Source organism: Patiria miniata, unplaced genomic scaffold (assembly GCF_015706575.1).
Source record: "Patiria miniata isolate m_02_andy unplaced genomic scaffold, ASM1570657v1 HiC_scaffold_6, whole genome shotgun sequence".
Taxonomy (NCBI): Eukaryota; Metazoa; Echinodermata; class Asteroidea; order Valvatida; family Asterinidae; genus Patiria; species Patiria miniata.
The window spans coordinates 2,715,341-2,732,711 of NW_024037073.1; the positions used below are offsets into that span (position 1 = coordinate 2,715,341).

Here is a 17,371-nt window from a genome sequence, read left to right on the forward strand (position 1 = left end):
GTAAATATTACATCATTTTTTTTAACTGTTGGTAGTTTAAATCATACATTTAAAGTCTCAACAGCGCTGTGGTCCAATGGTTACGGTGTTCCACTCATATGCCATGGTATGTGGTTTCCAAACCTGATGGGGTGCTCGTGTTCTTGGGCAAGACACTTTACTACAATTGCCTCTCTCTATCCAGGAATATACATGGGTACCTGTGAAGGCAGAGACCAGATTGCGCTGATCTCGAGCTGCTGCAGAAACTGGTCTAACGGCCCCATGAACAGGGATATTGTGAAGCGCTTTGAGACCTTTGGTATAAAGTGCTATAGAAGCATCAAGTTATTATTACTAAAAGCATGAAAATCACTGTAAAACAAAAAAGCCAAAACATTTCCGAATTGTGTAATGCTGTATCCAAAGAATAACATTAGATATCAATATTACCATATAGCATTGTACAGCATGATGGCCTTATGTGCATCGGGACAGTAAATCATAAACGTACATGGTTTCCAGTACAAGGTGTTTGCCTTCCGTGTTAAATTCCATACTTCCATTTCCAACGCCCCAATTCACTCGTGGAAAGTTAAATGGATCATTAATTCTGCTCGGATTTCCCTAAAGATGAGCATAATATGGGTAAGGCATACAGTACACTGTCAGATTCATGTAATTGGCATACGTGTATCTGAAGGTACGTGTATACATGTTAAAAACAAGGGTGACAAATTGACAGATGAACAATATGAGCATGACAGGCATTAAGTTGTACTTCAATACAGCTAGACACGTTTGGCACGTTTTTCCTGTGCCTTTTTCCCAGGGATTAGTCACCCGAGGGGCAGTCACCCCTTTTTGCAGTGAATGGCCGCTTTGAAGTGGATCGATAAATACTGCTTTGGACGCACTTGACAATGTTCCACATCATCGGCACTTGGGAATACGATATTAATTTCAAAACTGTCAAAGCTGACTGTTGAATTGGAACAAACTTGGGAATTGGGAAAACTTGGCTGAGCATCGGTTGAAGCTGGGAGTGGCGACCTACTTCACAGTACTGACATGAACAGTTTACACGTGTGCTTTCATTCTACAAACTTCTCATTCAAGCTACATGAGCCTTTGAGGAATTCATCCGCTGTTGCAATGATTGTCAATTGCAATAGGCACTCAGTCTTTTCAGAGCTTGTGCTGCTGAGCTTCCTATCAGCATAAGTACTTTTGAGTGTACCGTACATCCACAAACTCCGTGATTTCCAAGGTGTTGGGTATGTAGGTTAATTGAAACCTATGGTTTGGAACCTTGGAACCAGACTCAAACGTTATCAGTCTGCTAAATCACCAAGGAAGAAATCACCAAGGAAGAAATCAATTTTGTCTGAAATTCGACAAGTTCTCTAGACGATGTAAAAATGTATTGCATTAACTGCACTATAAGTCACAGGGTTATCTAAGAACTTCTCTGCTCACCTTCACAGAGCAGCATCACACACACACACTGAATCCAGTGCTTAGGAGAGGCATGAAATTGGGCCAAGGGCTGTTAGGCAAATAAATTTGCTAACCGCGGAAACATATATGCTTAGCAAAAACAGAATACCAACCAAAATGTCATGCACTGTTTATTGTCTGTGACTGGTTCTCCGCTGATTTTTGCTTAGCGCATAAAGCTGCTAAACAATATTATCTGCTCAGCAGCTCCACGAAGTTGGGGCTGGTCTGCGAGAATTAAGGCAGCCACAAGGGGAACTTTAAGGGCGGTTCATACCCGGTACATCACGCAAACAGGAGGCAAATGTGACATCACGAAACAGTCACTGTGAAATTTGCCCGAGTTGAAATGTGTTCAACTTTTGCGAATTTGCAGCACAACCACTTGCCTTAACGTCACAAATTTCGCTTTCGCTTTATTTCACGTGAGTTTGAAAGTGAAGCAATATTGACGTCAGGAAATATTCGCTGTGAAATTGACTGGAATTGAAGTGTATTGAACTTTTGTGAATTTGCAGCGCAATGACTTGCTGTGACATCACAATTTTGCATTCACGTTCGTTTTCGGGATGAGTAGGAACTGGCCTTGAGACATAACAGTGTGACAACTTGTTTCAACAGCATGCCAATACGACAAAGAGACCAACAGACAGACAAAACAACTCTTTAAAACACCAGCTAACACTCACCCAGAGTTGATCCAGGCTTTCTCCCGGTAGTTGTTGGGCTTGATCAGCCCCTCCCGCGCCTCCTTGCTTGGGGTTTGCGGACTGTTCAGCAACGACATGTTCAAGTTCTCAAAGCTGTCGCTGAAGTTGGACCCTGAGCTGTGGATGGAGAAGAGGGTGGTGTTGCCATTGTGGCCCGGCGTGGAGTTGACTGACCGGTTGAACCCCGGGGAGGGCCTGCGGGTCGGGGTGTGTGGGGGGATGCCGTCCAGGCTCCCCGTGGACGCCGCCTCATTGCTGTTGCTGGACGCCATCGAGTCTCGGTCCCGGTCTTTCTTCTTCCGGCCATTGCTTCGCTGCTTAACGTTTAAGGCACGGGCATTTGGTTTCTTGAGGAAGGAGAGTTCTTCTGGATGTCGGATGCCTAAAAGCATTGTTACAAATTGGCATACATTTTTTTGTAATACAACCGACAACAATTTCATTATGAAAGAAGAGCCAAAGTCTGTTAGAGACTGAAAGGACTGAGTGATTGGATTCTAACCAGCTTCGGCCCTCCAGCAAACATAAGACACCTCCAGTACAAAGTGCTAGTTCTGGGTAGGGATGTAGTGGAGTCCATCACAAGTAAATCACAAGTCCAGTCACAAGTCCAGTCACAAGTAACAGTGGATGAACAGTAACAAATGGATTCCTTCGTCAAAGCTCATTTGAATAGCTCATGAGTTGAATAAGGATGGGGGGACTTGTGGTGGACTTGATTACATCCCGTGTTCTGGGTTCGAAGCCCATCCTGGGCCCAGTTTCAAAGAGCACCCATAAGGAAAAATCAGTGGTAGGATTCCAAACAGATACCGCCATAAAGCAAGCTCAAGAGTCGAATAAAGACAGCTTTTAAGTCAGTGGTTCTTGGTTGGAACCTCTTCAAGGGTCAAATTTTACAGCTCTTAAACACTCGTATTGCCAAAGGACAGGAAAGTTTCTGCCACATGTTTCGAACTGCTTATAATAGACTCTCCTTTGATTTATTTATTAGCATGTGGGCAATTCCAGCATGATGTAATGTCTGTGACAGAGCTTTTAAGAGCTCAGTGAATAAACCCGACAATTTATTTTTCAAATCTTACTGTGCACCATCCTCTAGTAATGGTCAAGGAGATTACAGACTAGTACTTTTGGATCATTTCTCTGAATCAGTGATTAGATATCATGGTTAATTGGCTCTGTCCTTGACATTACACTTCATTTCATAACCTTGGAAGTGAACATTTGACCTTACCGACTTCTTTAGAGAGCTCTATCACAGACGAGAAGACATTCGATGAGAAATCCACTCTGATGTCCACCAGCTGCATGTCTGGCATCTGGACTCGTAAAGTCTTGTGCATGGGTGTGAACTGCAGCTTGGCATCGGCCTGGACATGGCACTGGTCCAGTGTGGAACCAGTCCGCTTCAGCCATTGGTTCTTCTCTGACCACCAAATGGCGTGATCTGACCAATCTCTCTGCTCCTTCAAATCTGCAAGATAAAAATTTTTAAAAATTAATTTGGAGGGTAATAAATTATCCTTACTCACAGCAGAAGCTAAAATGCGAAGAACGCAGCTACAACGTGGTCGAGCTGTAAAGGCATGTAGAGGTGCCATAGGCAACCGTCATAAGACCCATATCTTATGAAGCACAGCCAGATCAAAAGTGTTGATTTTTGCAGAGGGAAGAAAACTGAAGAACCCGGAGAAAAACCCTCCATGGCACAGGAGAGAATCATCGAACAGCTCTACTCGCATACGACCCGAGCTGGGAATTGAAGCCGGGCCACAGCGGTAAGAGGCAAAACACGAATTACCGGGGTACCTTTACGCACCTTGGCATTTTTAATGGGAACCTCCTACAAAATCCATTCATCTTTCAAAACCCAATGACACATTATTTGATCTTAACATTCCAGGGCCATCAAATTCCATGAAAAGTCTAACAAAGTCCTCCAAAATCCCCCGATAGATTTTAAGGGATCTGGCAGGAAAAGGCTCAAACAAGACAACAGATTCAAGTGCCTTTGCTAAAAGCAGAAATGATGGATGTGTATGTATGTAGTTCAAATTAGGAAAATTTACCAACTGTATGAGTGAAAAGGACATGTGGAACCTTAGCCTGAATTTGGATGAAGCACGAATATGCCTGTACTCAGAAACTGCCATTTCAATATCTGCATCGATGCTGATATTTGGATATTGCTCCATTCCACCATGATCACACTGACACATTCAACTTCACAGCCCATCTGTTTGTTTGACATAAACCATCTGGTGACAGTTATGGCCAAGAGAGATCAAAGTAGCGGTTCCCTCTCCTGAGATGTCATTGAAACGCTGCCCTACAATGTTTTGGATTTCTACTGAAAATATCTCAAAAAAGTCACTCTAATTACGTTCCAGTTTGAACAACAAAAAGATGTTGCTTAGAGATATTTGATTACACATACAATAATTGGGTTTTTTTTAATATTTATATATTTGATAAACATTCCAGAGGAAATCCATCAACATAAACAAATTCCTTCATGGCCACTGTCATTTTCGCCTTCAAAGATTTCTCACCATCTGTAGGAACTACACAAATGCAGCCAAGTTTAACAAGGAAATAGAAATGTATCCGTTTTGTTAGTTCCTATTCCAACCTCAATCCTCCAAAGTCCTCCTGGCAGTTGTGGAGGATTTTGGAGGATTGAGGATGAATGCAACATACAATTTTGGAGGACTGAGGATGAATGCACATTCAGTACCGGTCGATTTTGGCGGATTGAGGATGAATGGTGTTTGAAGAAGAGGAGGATTTTGGAGGATTGAGGATGAATACACTTTGAGAGGCATGACTGTCACCACGGTCACTGTCAGACGATTTTGAAGGATTGAGGCAATGGCTAGCCTTCATTTGAACATAAGTGCACATTTTTGGAGGATTTTGGGGGATTTAGGATGGTTCCCAGCAAAAAGGGCCTAGGGGTTAGGGTTAAGCTTTATGGTTGTTAAAGATATAGTCCATCATTTGTAATTTGTGCATTTTGTTCGTTTGAAGCAACAAAAGTGCTCAAAATCTAAAGAAGGGTACTGAACAACTAACCTGAGGAAGTTTCAGCTCAGCTTCAGTTGTATATTCCGAGAACAACAGCATTCTAGGATCTCAATTTCAAATCAAAAGTTGCTGAATCATGTTTTGAATTGGGCCTGAATTCAGCGTCCAAGACACGTTCTCACTGAGCGGAATGCAGCTACGCGATGTCGCGCACTGATCCAACGAATTATAGCAACCGCGCGCGCGTGTGCGTCATGTCAACGCTTGCGCGCGCTTCGCCGAATACAAAAACGAACTAGTACTAACGGAAATTTCCAACGTTGCGTCTTAAGACGCACCGTTGGAAAGGCCTTCTTTCGTTGATTACTTCAAAATGACAGCTTGCCAGAAAGAATAATTTCACAGAGAGTTTAGTCCCCTTACTATCTTTCAACCAAGTATGTTTTTCAACAATAATTACGCCAGTTACTTTTCGGATAGCTGCAAATGATGGACTATAGCTTTAAATCCTTCCAATTACATGTAATTAAAGCATAGACATGAATTCGGTAATTGGCCAGGATTTGAAAGCCCGCCGCTCGCTTGACCCAACAAATTGTACTACATGTACTTTCTACTCAATTATCTGCTTTTTTACTGATCCCAGAGGGTCTTTGTACCTATCTCACAGACTCACTGACTTGAACCGGGCAGTGCTATTGTATAGAATTAGCCCGTTATGCCAATGAACAGGCTAAATCCGGACCATTGCGTAGACCACATGCATGAAGAGACTCCCAATTGGAGAACTGAAAAGTACATGCAAGAATTTGAGGCCATTCACCCCCGCAAACCTAAATGAATGATACAACACTCCACTCTTCATGTACATGTACATGTAGCTGCAACATTAAAAAAAACAACATGTTTTTTTGTAAGTCCCAGGCCAAGTTTATTTACAGAGCCCTGGTGATGACACCATCGTGCCTTGAAGCGGATCTCCTATCTTGAGCCTACCACTGCCCTGTCCAGCACATGTTTAGCCCCGGCGATATTTAATTAAGTACTCCATTATCCCTCGTGAGTCATAACATAACTCAAGGGCAACAGGCCTTTCAATCTTCAAACTATGGGTCACCCAAGAATCGGAAATCCGATTAGCGGCTTTTCTGTTGACCCTTTTCCTTTTTTCGGCGGGACAAAAAAGAAAAGAGAACAAAATCTGATTTAACCGGATTAAGACGGCAAAATTGTGTGCCGTGCATTTAAGGATAAATATTTAGGGTGAGGAGAGGACAGTGGTTGAGTTGTGTTAAGGCTCCCAGGCCCTTTAGAATGATTCACGAAGGAATCATCTTAGAAAGTACATTTGGCTGTGTGACAAATTTACCGGCACGGTACATTAATTTCTGCACATACTGAGTGCATTCTTAGGCGTGTGTGCTTTTGCAATTCGGCCGCAACAAATGGAAAATATGATTTCAAGCATGGTTGCTCCCAATATAAACCTGTGGTTAATCCATGTATTTTAAACAAGAACATGATGCAGTTGCATGTTTGCCTTCTGGACTTTTTGAAAGAAAACAATCAAGGCAACAATTTGTAAAAAGTGTTAAAAGGGTAGGCCTATTTAGTTATTTTTATTTTTTTGTGGGGGAGGAGAGGCTTGCTGTTTTCTTGCAGTTGGAGAACTCTCTCTGACGACCCTACAGTAAAATGGGTACCTGATTCGTTCAGGGGAGGTAAGACGGCAAGAGGAGAGGACTGGGCCCCGCCACACATATGCCCCGCCCAGGACACAGTGGACCTCTAACATCCCACTGCCCCTACTGCCAGTAATGGCTATGGGATCTTTACCTTTACCTTAAAGTGAGGAGCAGGAGGGTACTATGTTAGTCTGGTCAGCAGTGTTCCGAGCATTTTGGCATGGACACTGCACATATTATACATGTAAATGCTTTGTTTGTACAAAAGTTACAATTCTACATTTTGTGTCTGGGCCCAACATCGTCCTTTTCAGTTCATGCCAAGAGCCAATGAATGCCACTGTAATGGAAATTACACACGAGTCTATGGGAAGCGGCTGCAGCCACTTCACATAGACTTGTGTGTAAATGCAAGCCGTAGCCAAGTAATACGGACACGGCCTAACACTGATCTCTTAAGCCTCCATATTCCTACCAACTACAGACATTCTATTTATACACGTACCGGTAGTATGTACATGTATAAAAATGTACAATTAGTTAGCACTGAACAATATGCAGATATGCATAATTACCAAAATGATACAGAAAATATCCAACGTTACCAAAGAAAAACAGTGTGTGGAAAATTGTACACACACTTTAGCATTGTGGTGCCCTGAAACATGGCTGAGTGATCTCTGGACTCATGAAAGTATGGTTGTCTTTCATCGCTGGGTTTGAGTGCATTTCAATGTTGATGCAAGTAAAGTGTGTCTTGCACCTCCTTTCCGAAACTCTGTCATCAGAGGCCAGCAATTAGGGAAAGGAGGTACATGTACATCACAAGCGCAAAGGGAGTACATGTGTGTGTTAACCAATTGCTCATGCAAATTAGGCTGCTACGGTTGATTGCCCACTTTGCGGGGACTCGCCCGCGAAGTTGGCGACAGACGGCGAAGCCACCTCCCCCACATAGCGGGTCAGGTAAAGCCTCATTTAGAAAAATTTGTACTGAACACAGCATTACCTATTTCTGCATGCAAGCATGGCAAAAGGCATGGCAAAAGGCATGGCAAAAGGCATGGCAAAAGGCATGGCAAAAGGCATGGCAAAAGGCATGGCAAAAGGTTGTGGCAAGTGTTGATTTTATACTTGTGTGAAGACTATTAAATCTGGTGACCACAATATGAAGCCAATTCTGAGGGTAGTATTACTATTTGGCAAGAATACAAACATGAATGTAATTTTTGACATCACGCCAAGTATTCGCTTGGCAAATTTGCAAATCTTGAACACAAATTTTCATCTCTGGCAAATTTCAGTGTTGATGTTTCATGATGTTAAATACTCCTCACATCAGCAGTCATGTTCAGGCCTTCTCAGTGAAACTTGTTCATTGATTGGATCCCGTAACTCATTCTGTAACAAATTCAATGTAATGGACTACGTGCACAAGCACCCCCTCAATGGTTAAAACGGGGGAGTTTGGGGAAACCACTGGGAGGGCTTCAAACGTATTGCTGGCGGGCCCGGGCATACATGTACTTGGCGCCATAAGTGCGTGAACCAGCACGTCCACTGGGGCTCTCAAAGGTGGTAACAAAGCGCCCTCTAGTGTTCATGCATGAGTCCACAGTATCTATAGTCTGGTTCCCAGACCAACAAATTCTGACTAGTTCTGATGAATCTAAGGTCAGGTAGTTGCCACGGCACATGACCAAAATGGGAAAAATGCTTCCCATTTCCGAAAATGACCGAAGTTTGCCGAATGCATTTCGTTGACACTCTCGGATACACCCCGGGTATTTCCGGGTATTTAATAATTAATTTAGTAATTAATATTCATTGCTTGCATTTAAAAAACTTGAAATTCAATGACGACTTTGTGCATCAAGTACCGTATGCACTCGGATCCTACGAGGGGTGAGCTTTGCTGCATCATGTACTATTTTGAATCTGAAGACAGTTACCCAGAGGTATTCCAAAACTTGGTGTCGTCTCAATTTCAGCTTCGCCTACTATTTTGGTCCCTTACTTTGCAGATTTTTATTTGATTGGAACATTAAAAGCTTCCAATGACAAAGCCAACCGGAAACAAAGCCGACCTTTGAAAAGGGGCCATCATGTCTATTTTTGGCCCAGTGGTGGCTGCCAGACCTACGGCAGGGCGTCAGGGAATTGTCAGGTCAGGGAACCAGACTACAGTATCCATCATATCAATAGTCCAAAAAAGGACTTACAACACAAAATAAATAGTAAAACTTGAAATATAAGGAAATAGTTGAAGTTGGAAACTTGCCAAACTAGCCAGTGGGTGGTTTTTTTATAATCCATCTGTCATGCTTCTCAAATCCAACCAGTAGGGAAGTGTTTGCATAATCCTCCCCTGGACGCTTTGCGCCCAAGGCGCTCAATATACACAAAGCATTATTGGTTCTGACGTCTTTATAATAAACGTGTTAAATGACGCCTCGTGGTGCGGTACTGGCTGGCTCTCAATCTTCGAGGGAAGGGCTATCACGAAGCAAATAATGACCAATTCTGAAGCCGTTCAGTCGGAAGGTTTTTTTCTTCTTCCATAGTTCACTGTCAAATTGTCCATCACGAGCTCTTTCGTACATTTTCGATACAAACAATGGCTTCAAGCACAGGAGTGCATACACGCATATGGAGAATAAAAGAAAATCTTAGAAATACTTGCATTTATTCTCATTTCCTCAAAGCTTTCACACAACTGATCAGTTCTAATGTTTACTTTTACTTTTCATTTTATTTATTTCCAAATGAGATCTCACAGTATTAAACCTAGCATGTACAGTACATGTACCGTACAATTTTATGTGTGGCTACATGTAAGGCAGTATTTAAAATTCAATGGAATCATTAAGACCAGGAAATAAAAATCTTAGTAAAAATTCTAGAATTTTATAGTTGGCTTTTTTTCTTCACTGACGTACTGTGTATTTCATAAACAATGTATCCTCAGTTTTGTCGACTTAATTTGTTGGGACTCGAACCCAAGACCTCCTACTTACTAATGCAGGCATCTTACCAGTCGACTACTGAGCTTGCTGGAGTGCTGCAACCAGACTGTTTTTTTTTCAAGTTTAAATGTTTATCTCTCCGACACATACCGTATGTGACCTGTTCTGTCAAAATCAGACTTTTCTGGGCATAAGGTCAAAAATGAGATTTTTTCATATTGTTAAAATACATGTACATGTATGTATGTACATTTTCCTTATAATACTTGGTTTAATTTTTAAACCGGTCATTCCTAGGCAAAGTTATTCTATTTTGAAGTTCATCGTGTCGAAAGTAAAAAACGGAGAAAATGGCAGTTAAAGTTTGGGGTCTATTTTAAGACCTGTTTCAAGTGACATTTCTTTAACTGATATACCTTAAAAAATCATCAAATACTATATTTAGAGTTCAAATTAGGGTTTCAAACTTTTATAGTATACCGGTATTTTAGAAATGTTCAAGATTACAAATATGCAAAAATTAGAAAATCGAAAAATATCGCCCCCACAGCATTTTTTTGGCCCAATCTTTATTTCAACCTCTGCCCAGAAGCGTCTGCTTTTGACAGAACAGGTCACATATCTGATAAAAAAATTCTAGAAGATGTTTTTTTCTCATCCGACAGCCCTCACCAAACTTCGACCCCTCCCAAACCAAGTCAAGTACTCTTCATGTAGTGGGTTTTTTTTTGTATTCGAAATATTATGTTCCCTCTTGCATTTAGGTCAACATACAATATCATCCATTAATTTCTAACATCAGCGTTTTCAATTTCGAGTCTTTGCGATGAGACCCTAATATTTTGCAGACTATGCAGAATAAAACTGACCTAAATTCACTTCTCAGCACAATCTTCCAAAGTTACGCCTACCCATCTCCACACACATCGAGCTTCAGCAATTCCGTTCGTGTTGATTTCACAGTCGATGAAGCGGCTTATCTGACATTTAAAGCAGGGGCTCCAATTTTCCGCAGTGTAAAATTCTTCCGTTTTTTGTTTTCCTCATCATGAAAGAATTATTTGGCAGACCTCTAAGCATTTCCTGATGGCTTTTCAATTTGTTTTCCTGACATTACGTCTATGATATGCTTGACATTTCAGACGCGGAAAAAAAACAAGACGCTATTTTTACGTCTCCTCTCTCCAAAGAGTTCAATGTGAATTAAAATTACTAAACCCAAATTATGTGCAGATGTGCAATAACAAAGTATTCAATATGCGTAGGATTACAGTACATGTAGCATGCCCCCACAGAATAATAACCTAACCATGTACACGTAGTTCATGAAGAAAAAAAATGAAGACCACTACGGATTTAATAAGAAAAAGTGTTACACCACCGGCACGAAAATACCAGAGGCCAGAAATTAAATTAATTTCCTGAGTCCTTGGTACTTCTTAATATATCTGTAGGGCATCAGCCAAGGATGCTCGCATGGTAAGCCTGTCTTGAGCAGCCTAAGGCCGCGTCCGAATTACATGACTATGGCTTACAATTACACATGTGACTGTGGAAGCAGCTAAGCCATTTCCTATAGAGGTGTGAGTGGCTGCTAGTCGTAGCCACGTCATTTGGATGCAGCCTTAGCTCTCTGATCTTATTGCTTGTCATTGGTCATATTGAGCTTGGCATCTAATGATGTGTGAAGCAATCGGGATGGGGCTGTTTATTTAGCGTTGTGGACATTGCTGGCCTATCGGCTGTTTGCTTGCGATTCGATGTGAAATAATTGAAATGAGTGATTTAAAAAAATATGTACAGTACATGTATGTGTACACTGTACATATGTAGACATGGTTGTATGTTTTATTGAACAACATACTGGTACATTGTGTAATGTAAATTTATCACAGATAACTGAAAGTAGCAACATGTTCGAAAAAATCCAGAAAACAAAAGAGAACAATATCGTCCACGATTCCCAGAATACGTCCGCAATTGGGGTCGTGTACAAAACCTATGGGAGTCTTCCTAAAAAGTTCAAACAAAAGAGGGACAATAGGACGTCCATGATCGACGGTGTGAACACATTTGTGTGTACGTGTATGTACATGCAGATGTACATGTTCAATACATGTACATGTATGTACATATACAACTGTGTGCAATGGGTGTATAAAAATTTGCGCTATAACCTGATCGTGCAGAAATACCGTACCTTTGTACATACATGTGCACGATCTGTAAATCCAGTAGGAAATCTCAAACTTGATACTGAAATTAATGGTACTGGGCACAAAAACGTGGGCAGTAAAGGTCGCAAAATAATCATTAACAGTAAAATGAACTTGCCATGAAGAATGTACAATGTAAATCCTGATTCCACTTTAACTCCCCTGAGAGTGAGAGAACAGACCTACATCACGTTCCCTTGCCTTGCAGTTAAACAGCGCTGGTTGGGGATCAATACCAGATCGACATAACAGGATTTCTCCATTGATTTGTGTATTAGATTAAGGCCCTTGGGTTTGGCTGGAACACGAGACAGGAATTTCACAAGTCTGGCTGTCCAAGTGCCCACCTAAATTAATGTTATGCTAAGTTTGTCAAATTTGTGTGCAAAATGTTGAAATATTACATTTTCAATGTACTTGCTGTATTGTACGGTAAGTCATCTAAATACATGTACATGTTCATATACAATGTACCGGTATGTGTACATGTACACTTCCATTTGAACTTGTGGTTTTGTGTAACACAAACTGTTATGTCCACCAAAACCCCTTTCATTTTTTTTTTCTTTTGGCATTTTTACCTTTATGATAATATTAAGAACTAAACTGCAAAACATCAACTTTAAACTCAGGTCCTCCACAGTTCCCTACTTTCTAAAAAAAATTGCTTTTAGTTTCCCATGCATCGGGGAAACAAAACCATTGAATTAAAGAACAGCAGTTTAGAGTGTTAATTTCTATTTAACTTCATGTACCAGTGGTGATTCATGATTGATTTTTTTTTTAAAGTCATCAGGTCTTGGAAACAATGACACCATTTATAGCCACTAACGGTATCATCAGTCCCAGCCAGTGATACAACAAAAAGAAATTTTAATATCTTTACAAGGGATTAAGGGCCTTTACTTTAAATTTCAGTTGAAATTTTGTTTTCCAAAAGAGAAATCAATCAGTCCTTGTTTCATATGTACACAAAGTCACCCAAAACAACAAGGCAGACCTCAACTTCATTCATAAATTACTATTTTTTCTTCAAACACGGATTTCTGTCAATCCTCATTAATTTTTCCATTCATCCAATCTGCAAAAAAACAAGGCAGGGGCAAGTTCCAGCCCAGTACCGGTACTTCCCCACCGGGTTGTCGTCAACTCTCCACGCAGGCCCCCTACGCATTGCTTCACGGACCCATCTCTAATTTCAGAGCGGGCAAAGCGTGGTGGCGCCTCCCTCCTGCTGGGCCCAGGCCCAGAGCACGGTGACCAAGCTGGTAAAATGGGGCCATACGTGTTCTGCATGGCTGTCTTTTGCCTGCTTCACTGTGTCATCATTTGTGTGTGGGCTCCGGTTGCAAATGTGGAGGCTTGCCTTGAGTCTTACCATGCTGTGAGTGTCTTTTGAGTGTGAAGATTGAACACGATCGGTCCAAACAGGCTTGATTTGGAACTGCCAAGATTTGCTGGAGTTTATCAACATACACGTCGTATCACACGTATACATACGTGCAGAGACTTGAAAAACACACAATTTTGATGACTGAGCAAGCAGGAATTAAAGACGAGGCTCTGAAAAATCAAAATACAAGTATAAACACAGAAGCTATAAAATGTCATTCTTAAGTTCTTTGTAAACAAAACAACCAAGAAAAATTCAACATTCTTCACACTGCATGTTCATTCGACTATACAATTGTTAACTTACGGTATGATGAATGATTCAGAAAGGCTCAATGAATCAAAAACCAAGCGAGCACATTTCCTTTTAAAATACGAAAGTCTTCTCAAGTTTTTAATGTCCCAACCTTATTTTAACTTTGTACGTACACAAAATTAGGTCAAATTTAAACACACAAAAATTAAGTAATCTTGAAACAATGTTAATCATACAATGTTGATTAACAATTTTCAAAAACTATTTAGGGGCCTAAGAAAGTTGTTTGAAAAACAAATTTTCTTAAGGTTTTTAAGTGGTTTTTATTATCAAAAAAAATTGAACAGTTTTTGAGTGCTATTTAAAATTCTAGATAAAAACTTAATGACATATTTTAGATTCACACAATCACTCCTGGTAATAAATATGAGCCAGGAGACTCCAGTTTCCCTTGACCCCAGATCCAAAATAGCAGCCAGCCCCTCTTTGTGTATATTTACGCCTTCAGCGATATCAACTGACACTCAAAGTTTCTTAAAACAGCACCGGGCAAATCCTGATATTAAATTTCTCCGGCACTCCAAAGCCCCGTGTCCAGTACCGCTGGCTTGGTAGTATAGTAACATGTACCGGTACACAAGAGCAAATTTTCGTCCCTCGGTTTAGCGTACTACGTTCCAGCACCTGTCTATTTTTGGTCATGCCCAGTATGTGAGTGGTATGTGGAAACCGTGCAGGAATGCCAGTCACCAGTTTAACTGACTGGATATGATTTTACTCTGTGGCCGGCTGGACACACAGTGTATGGTAAACTATTCAGGGTCTCCATTGCTTGTTAGTGTACATGTGGGCAGTTCCACAGTGTCGGACGTACATGTACATTTTGGACAATTTAACAGTGTGAATATCATACCGGCGGTAGTTATAATCATAAAGTGGATTTTAATTCTGCTAAAACAAACCAGTTGGTTAACCCTCCTGCTATCTGAACAGTCACAGACAGTCCACAAATCCAGTGACTGCTCTATGTTCCGACACCCCTATGTTCCGACAACCTAGATTGTGTTACTCCCGGTTTGGGTTAGGGTTAGGGTTAGGGTTAGGAAAAGGAATATGTGCAGTCGGAACATAGGGGTGTCAGAACATAGAGGTGTAACCAACAAATCCATCATCTTCACTGCAATGCCTTTTACACAGGCTAGTCACCAACAGTCAGATTATGTTTCAAGCAAGCACTGCGACTAGTCAGTTTCGGTCAACAGACAAAAGCAGACAAGTGGTAGACACAGCTGGCTTATCAATCACCTACAGCCAAACTAAAGCCATATCAAGTTGCATAAACAGTCACAGCCAGTGAATCCTGCTTTATGTAACGGTAGGCTGGGAACGCTTAACTGTTGAAAATAGTCACTTGATTGATTTTGACTGAAAGGACAACTTGGCACAGAATGTATGTTTGCATAGTAGGGCTAGGCCTAATACCGGTACAATGATTAAAAAAAAGAAATTATTCAAATTTCAACCAACTTTTTCGCTGTAGTAGAAATCAACTCGAAACATGTCGGACGTCGGACATGTACACAGACAAATTGGTTCATTTTTGTGTGTACCCATTAATTAACCCGAACCTTACCAACTCCATCAAAATCCATCCCCTCCTTTTGGGGGATTTGGGAAGATAAGCCACGTGTACCACGTCCATCAAAATCCACCAGCACCAGTGGTGGATTTCAACGGATTTGGTCCTGAAGCATTATGTGAAGCAGAGTGAGTGATGGATTTTGATGGATGGGGTCTTATTCTCAGTAAAACTAAGTAGGAAGTTAGGGTTAATTAATTTTTAAGTTGCAGGTAATAGCTGAACTGTTTAACAGTGTTTAAAGTCAAAGTTCTACATGTGTACATTTCAGTAAAATATAGATACATGTAATACAATGCAAGCTTCCGGATGTTTCATTTATGGCATGTGGACGATTTTAAAATTTTGGTATTGAGGTTATTTCTTTGGAATTACCCTTCTATCATACCAGTACTACATTGTATCCATGTGTCACACAGCGCTGCATAAAATCTACACCAGACACGAAATAATAGTAAATCTTTCCACGCTCTCTTATAATTTCATGGTTACATTAATTGGGACATAATTGGCAAAGTGGCCTTCCTGTTTCATAACTGGTGATAAACTGAAATGCCATTTATGCCGTGTGGAATTCTATACATTGGATATAACTGTGACAGGAAGGCTAACAAACCATAAATTTCTGGCAGTGAAAAGAATTTCACCTCAAACATCACGAACGTGACATTTATGTATGGACAAAACTTTGTTACTGATTCATTTATATTCTGTTTTTTAATTTAAAGAATCGATGAGTTGGAGCCCACAGAAAAAAAGGTTAATGATTTTTATGAAATAAATTTTTTTTGAAATATAATTTCGTTGTCAAAGACACTACAAATTATACAAAAAAATAATTAATTAATCTGCCAAATAAAAGACCTTCCCCATTTCTTTTTGTGCCTCTTTGGAAATTGTTGGGAATTTTCTCCCCATTTATTACATTAGCACAGACACCAAATTAAATAGTTACAAAATGTGGACAGATTTTGATATACATGTATTACTTTTTAGTATACATGTACATGTAGATTCCAATTCATGATGGTGTCTGAAGCAAAATGTAGGCTCTATACTCTGATGTACATGTACGTGTACATGGAGAGGTGGTGTGGTATGAAATTGACAGAACGCTGTAAACACATTCATTCACTGCGGACAAAAACGGTCCGACTTGCATGTCATGGGTAAAAACATCCCCACAAGCAATGGAACTCTGTAGAATGTCTCCCAAATCCAAACATGTTTGTATGTTAATTGTCTGTCATCTATTGCTGCAATGTTAAGTACATTTCCTTCTTGTATCCCACTACCGGTACATAAACAACCGACAGGGCCTCCAAAATATTATCAGAACTGAAATTACAAGGTTCAATGCCGAGTGTCAATGTTGAGAGTCAGGTCGGCGTAGCGGTACTTTCCTCGCCTTCCTCCACTGTGACCCAGGTTTGATTCCTGCCTGGGCCAATACGTGGATTGGTTTTTCAGTCCCTACTTGATTCCAAGGGTTTTCCTCACAATATTCTTCAGGGCTTTTCCTCCCACATCTAAAACTGTAATTTCTTTACATTATCTTCTCTTTAATGGGTTCCCTGGGAGACCAGTGGATTCCACTGAATGGGCTACCCAGTTAAAATAAGAATTAAATAAATAAATAAATAAATAAGTGTAGTTCGGTGATGAAGCAGAATCCACTGTTGCATTTTGTTACATTTAGCAGGGCTGAAGTACAGGAACGTTTGTGTGGTATCATTGGGCCTACTCATGAAAAAAACAAGCGAAGATACACTTCGCCAAACTACTGGTTCCCATGTGCAACAGCACAGCTTGTGCATGATCAATTTTCATAGCATGAGAGGAATGCTCCTGAACTTGGAGGCATATGTGTGGCACTAAAATGTCTCTTGTTCCCGGCAATGTTTCCACGTTTCCAAGTGCAGCAAAGTTGCGCAAAAAGTCAATAATCAAGAAACTAATTGTGTTTTGTCAACTTCACTTCTATCCAACTTTTATTCC

General features: G+C 40.7%; 1 protein-coding gene across 1 annotated transcript in view; it reads right to left on the minus strand.

Annotated features, from left to right (window-relative positions):
- Positions 1 to 17,371, minus strand: part of LOC119742865 (fermitin family homolog 2-like) — a 91,123-nt gene that overhangs the window by 56,428 nt on the left and 17,324 nt on the right. Inside the window, exons 3-4 of the mRNA XM_038219088.1 lie at positions 3,427 to 3,666; positions 2,169 to 2,571 (exon numbers count right to left, since the gene is read on the minus strand). Of these exons, the coding sequence (XP_038075016.1) occupies positions 2,169 to 2,571; positions 3,427 to 3,666 (643 nt within the window). The remainder of the gene's footprint in view (positions 1 to 2,168; positions 2,572 to 3,426; positions 3,667 to 17,371) is intronic.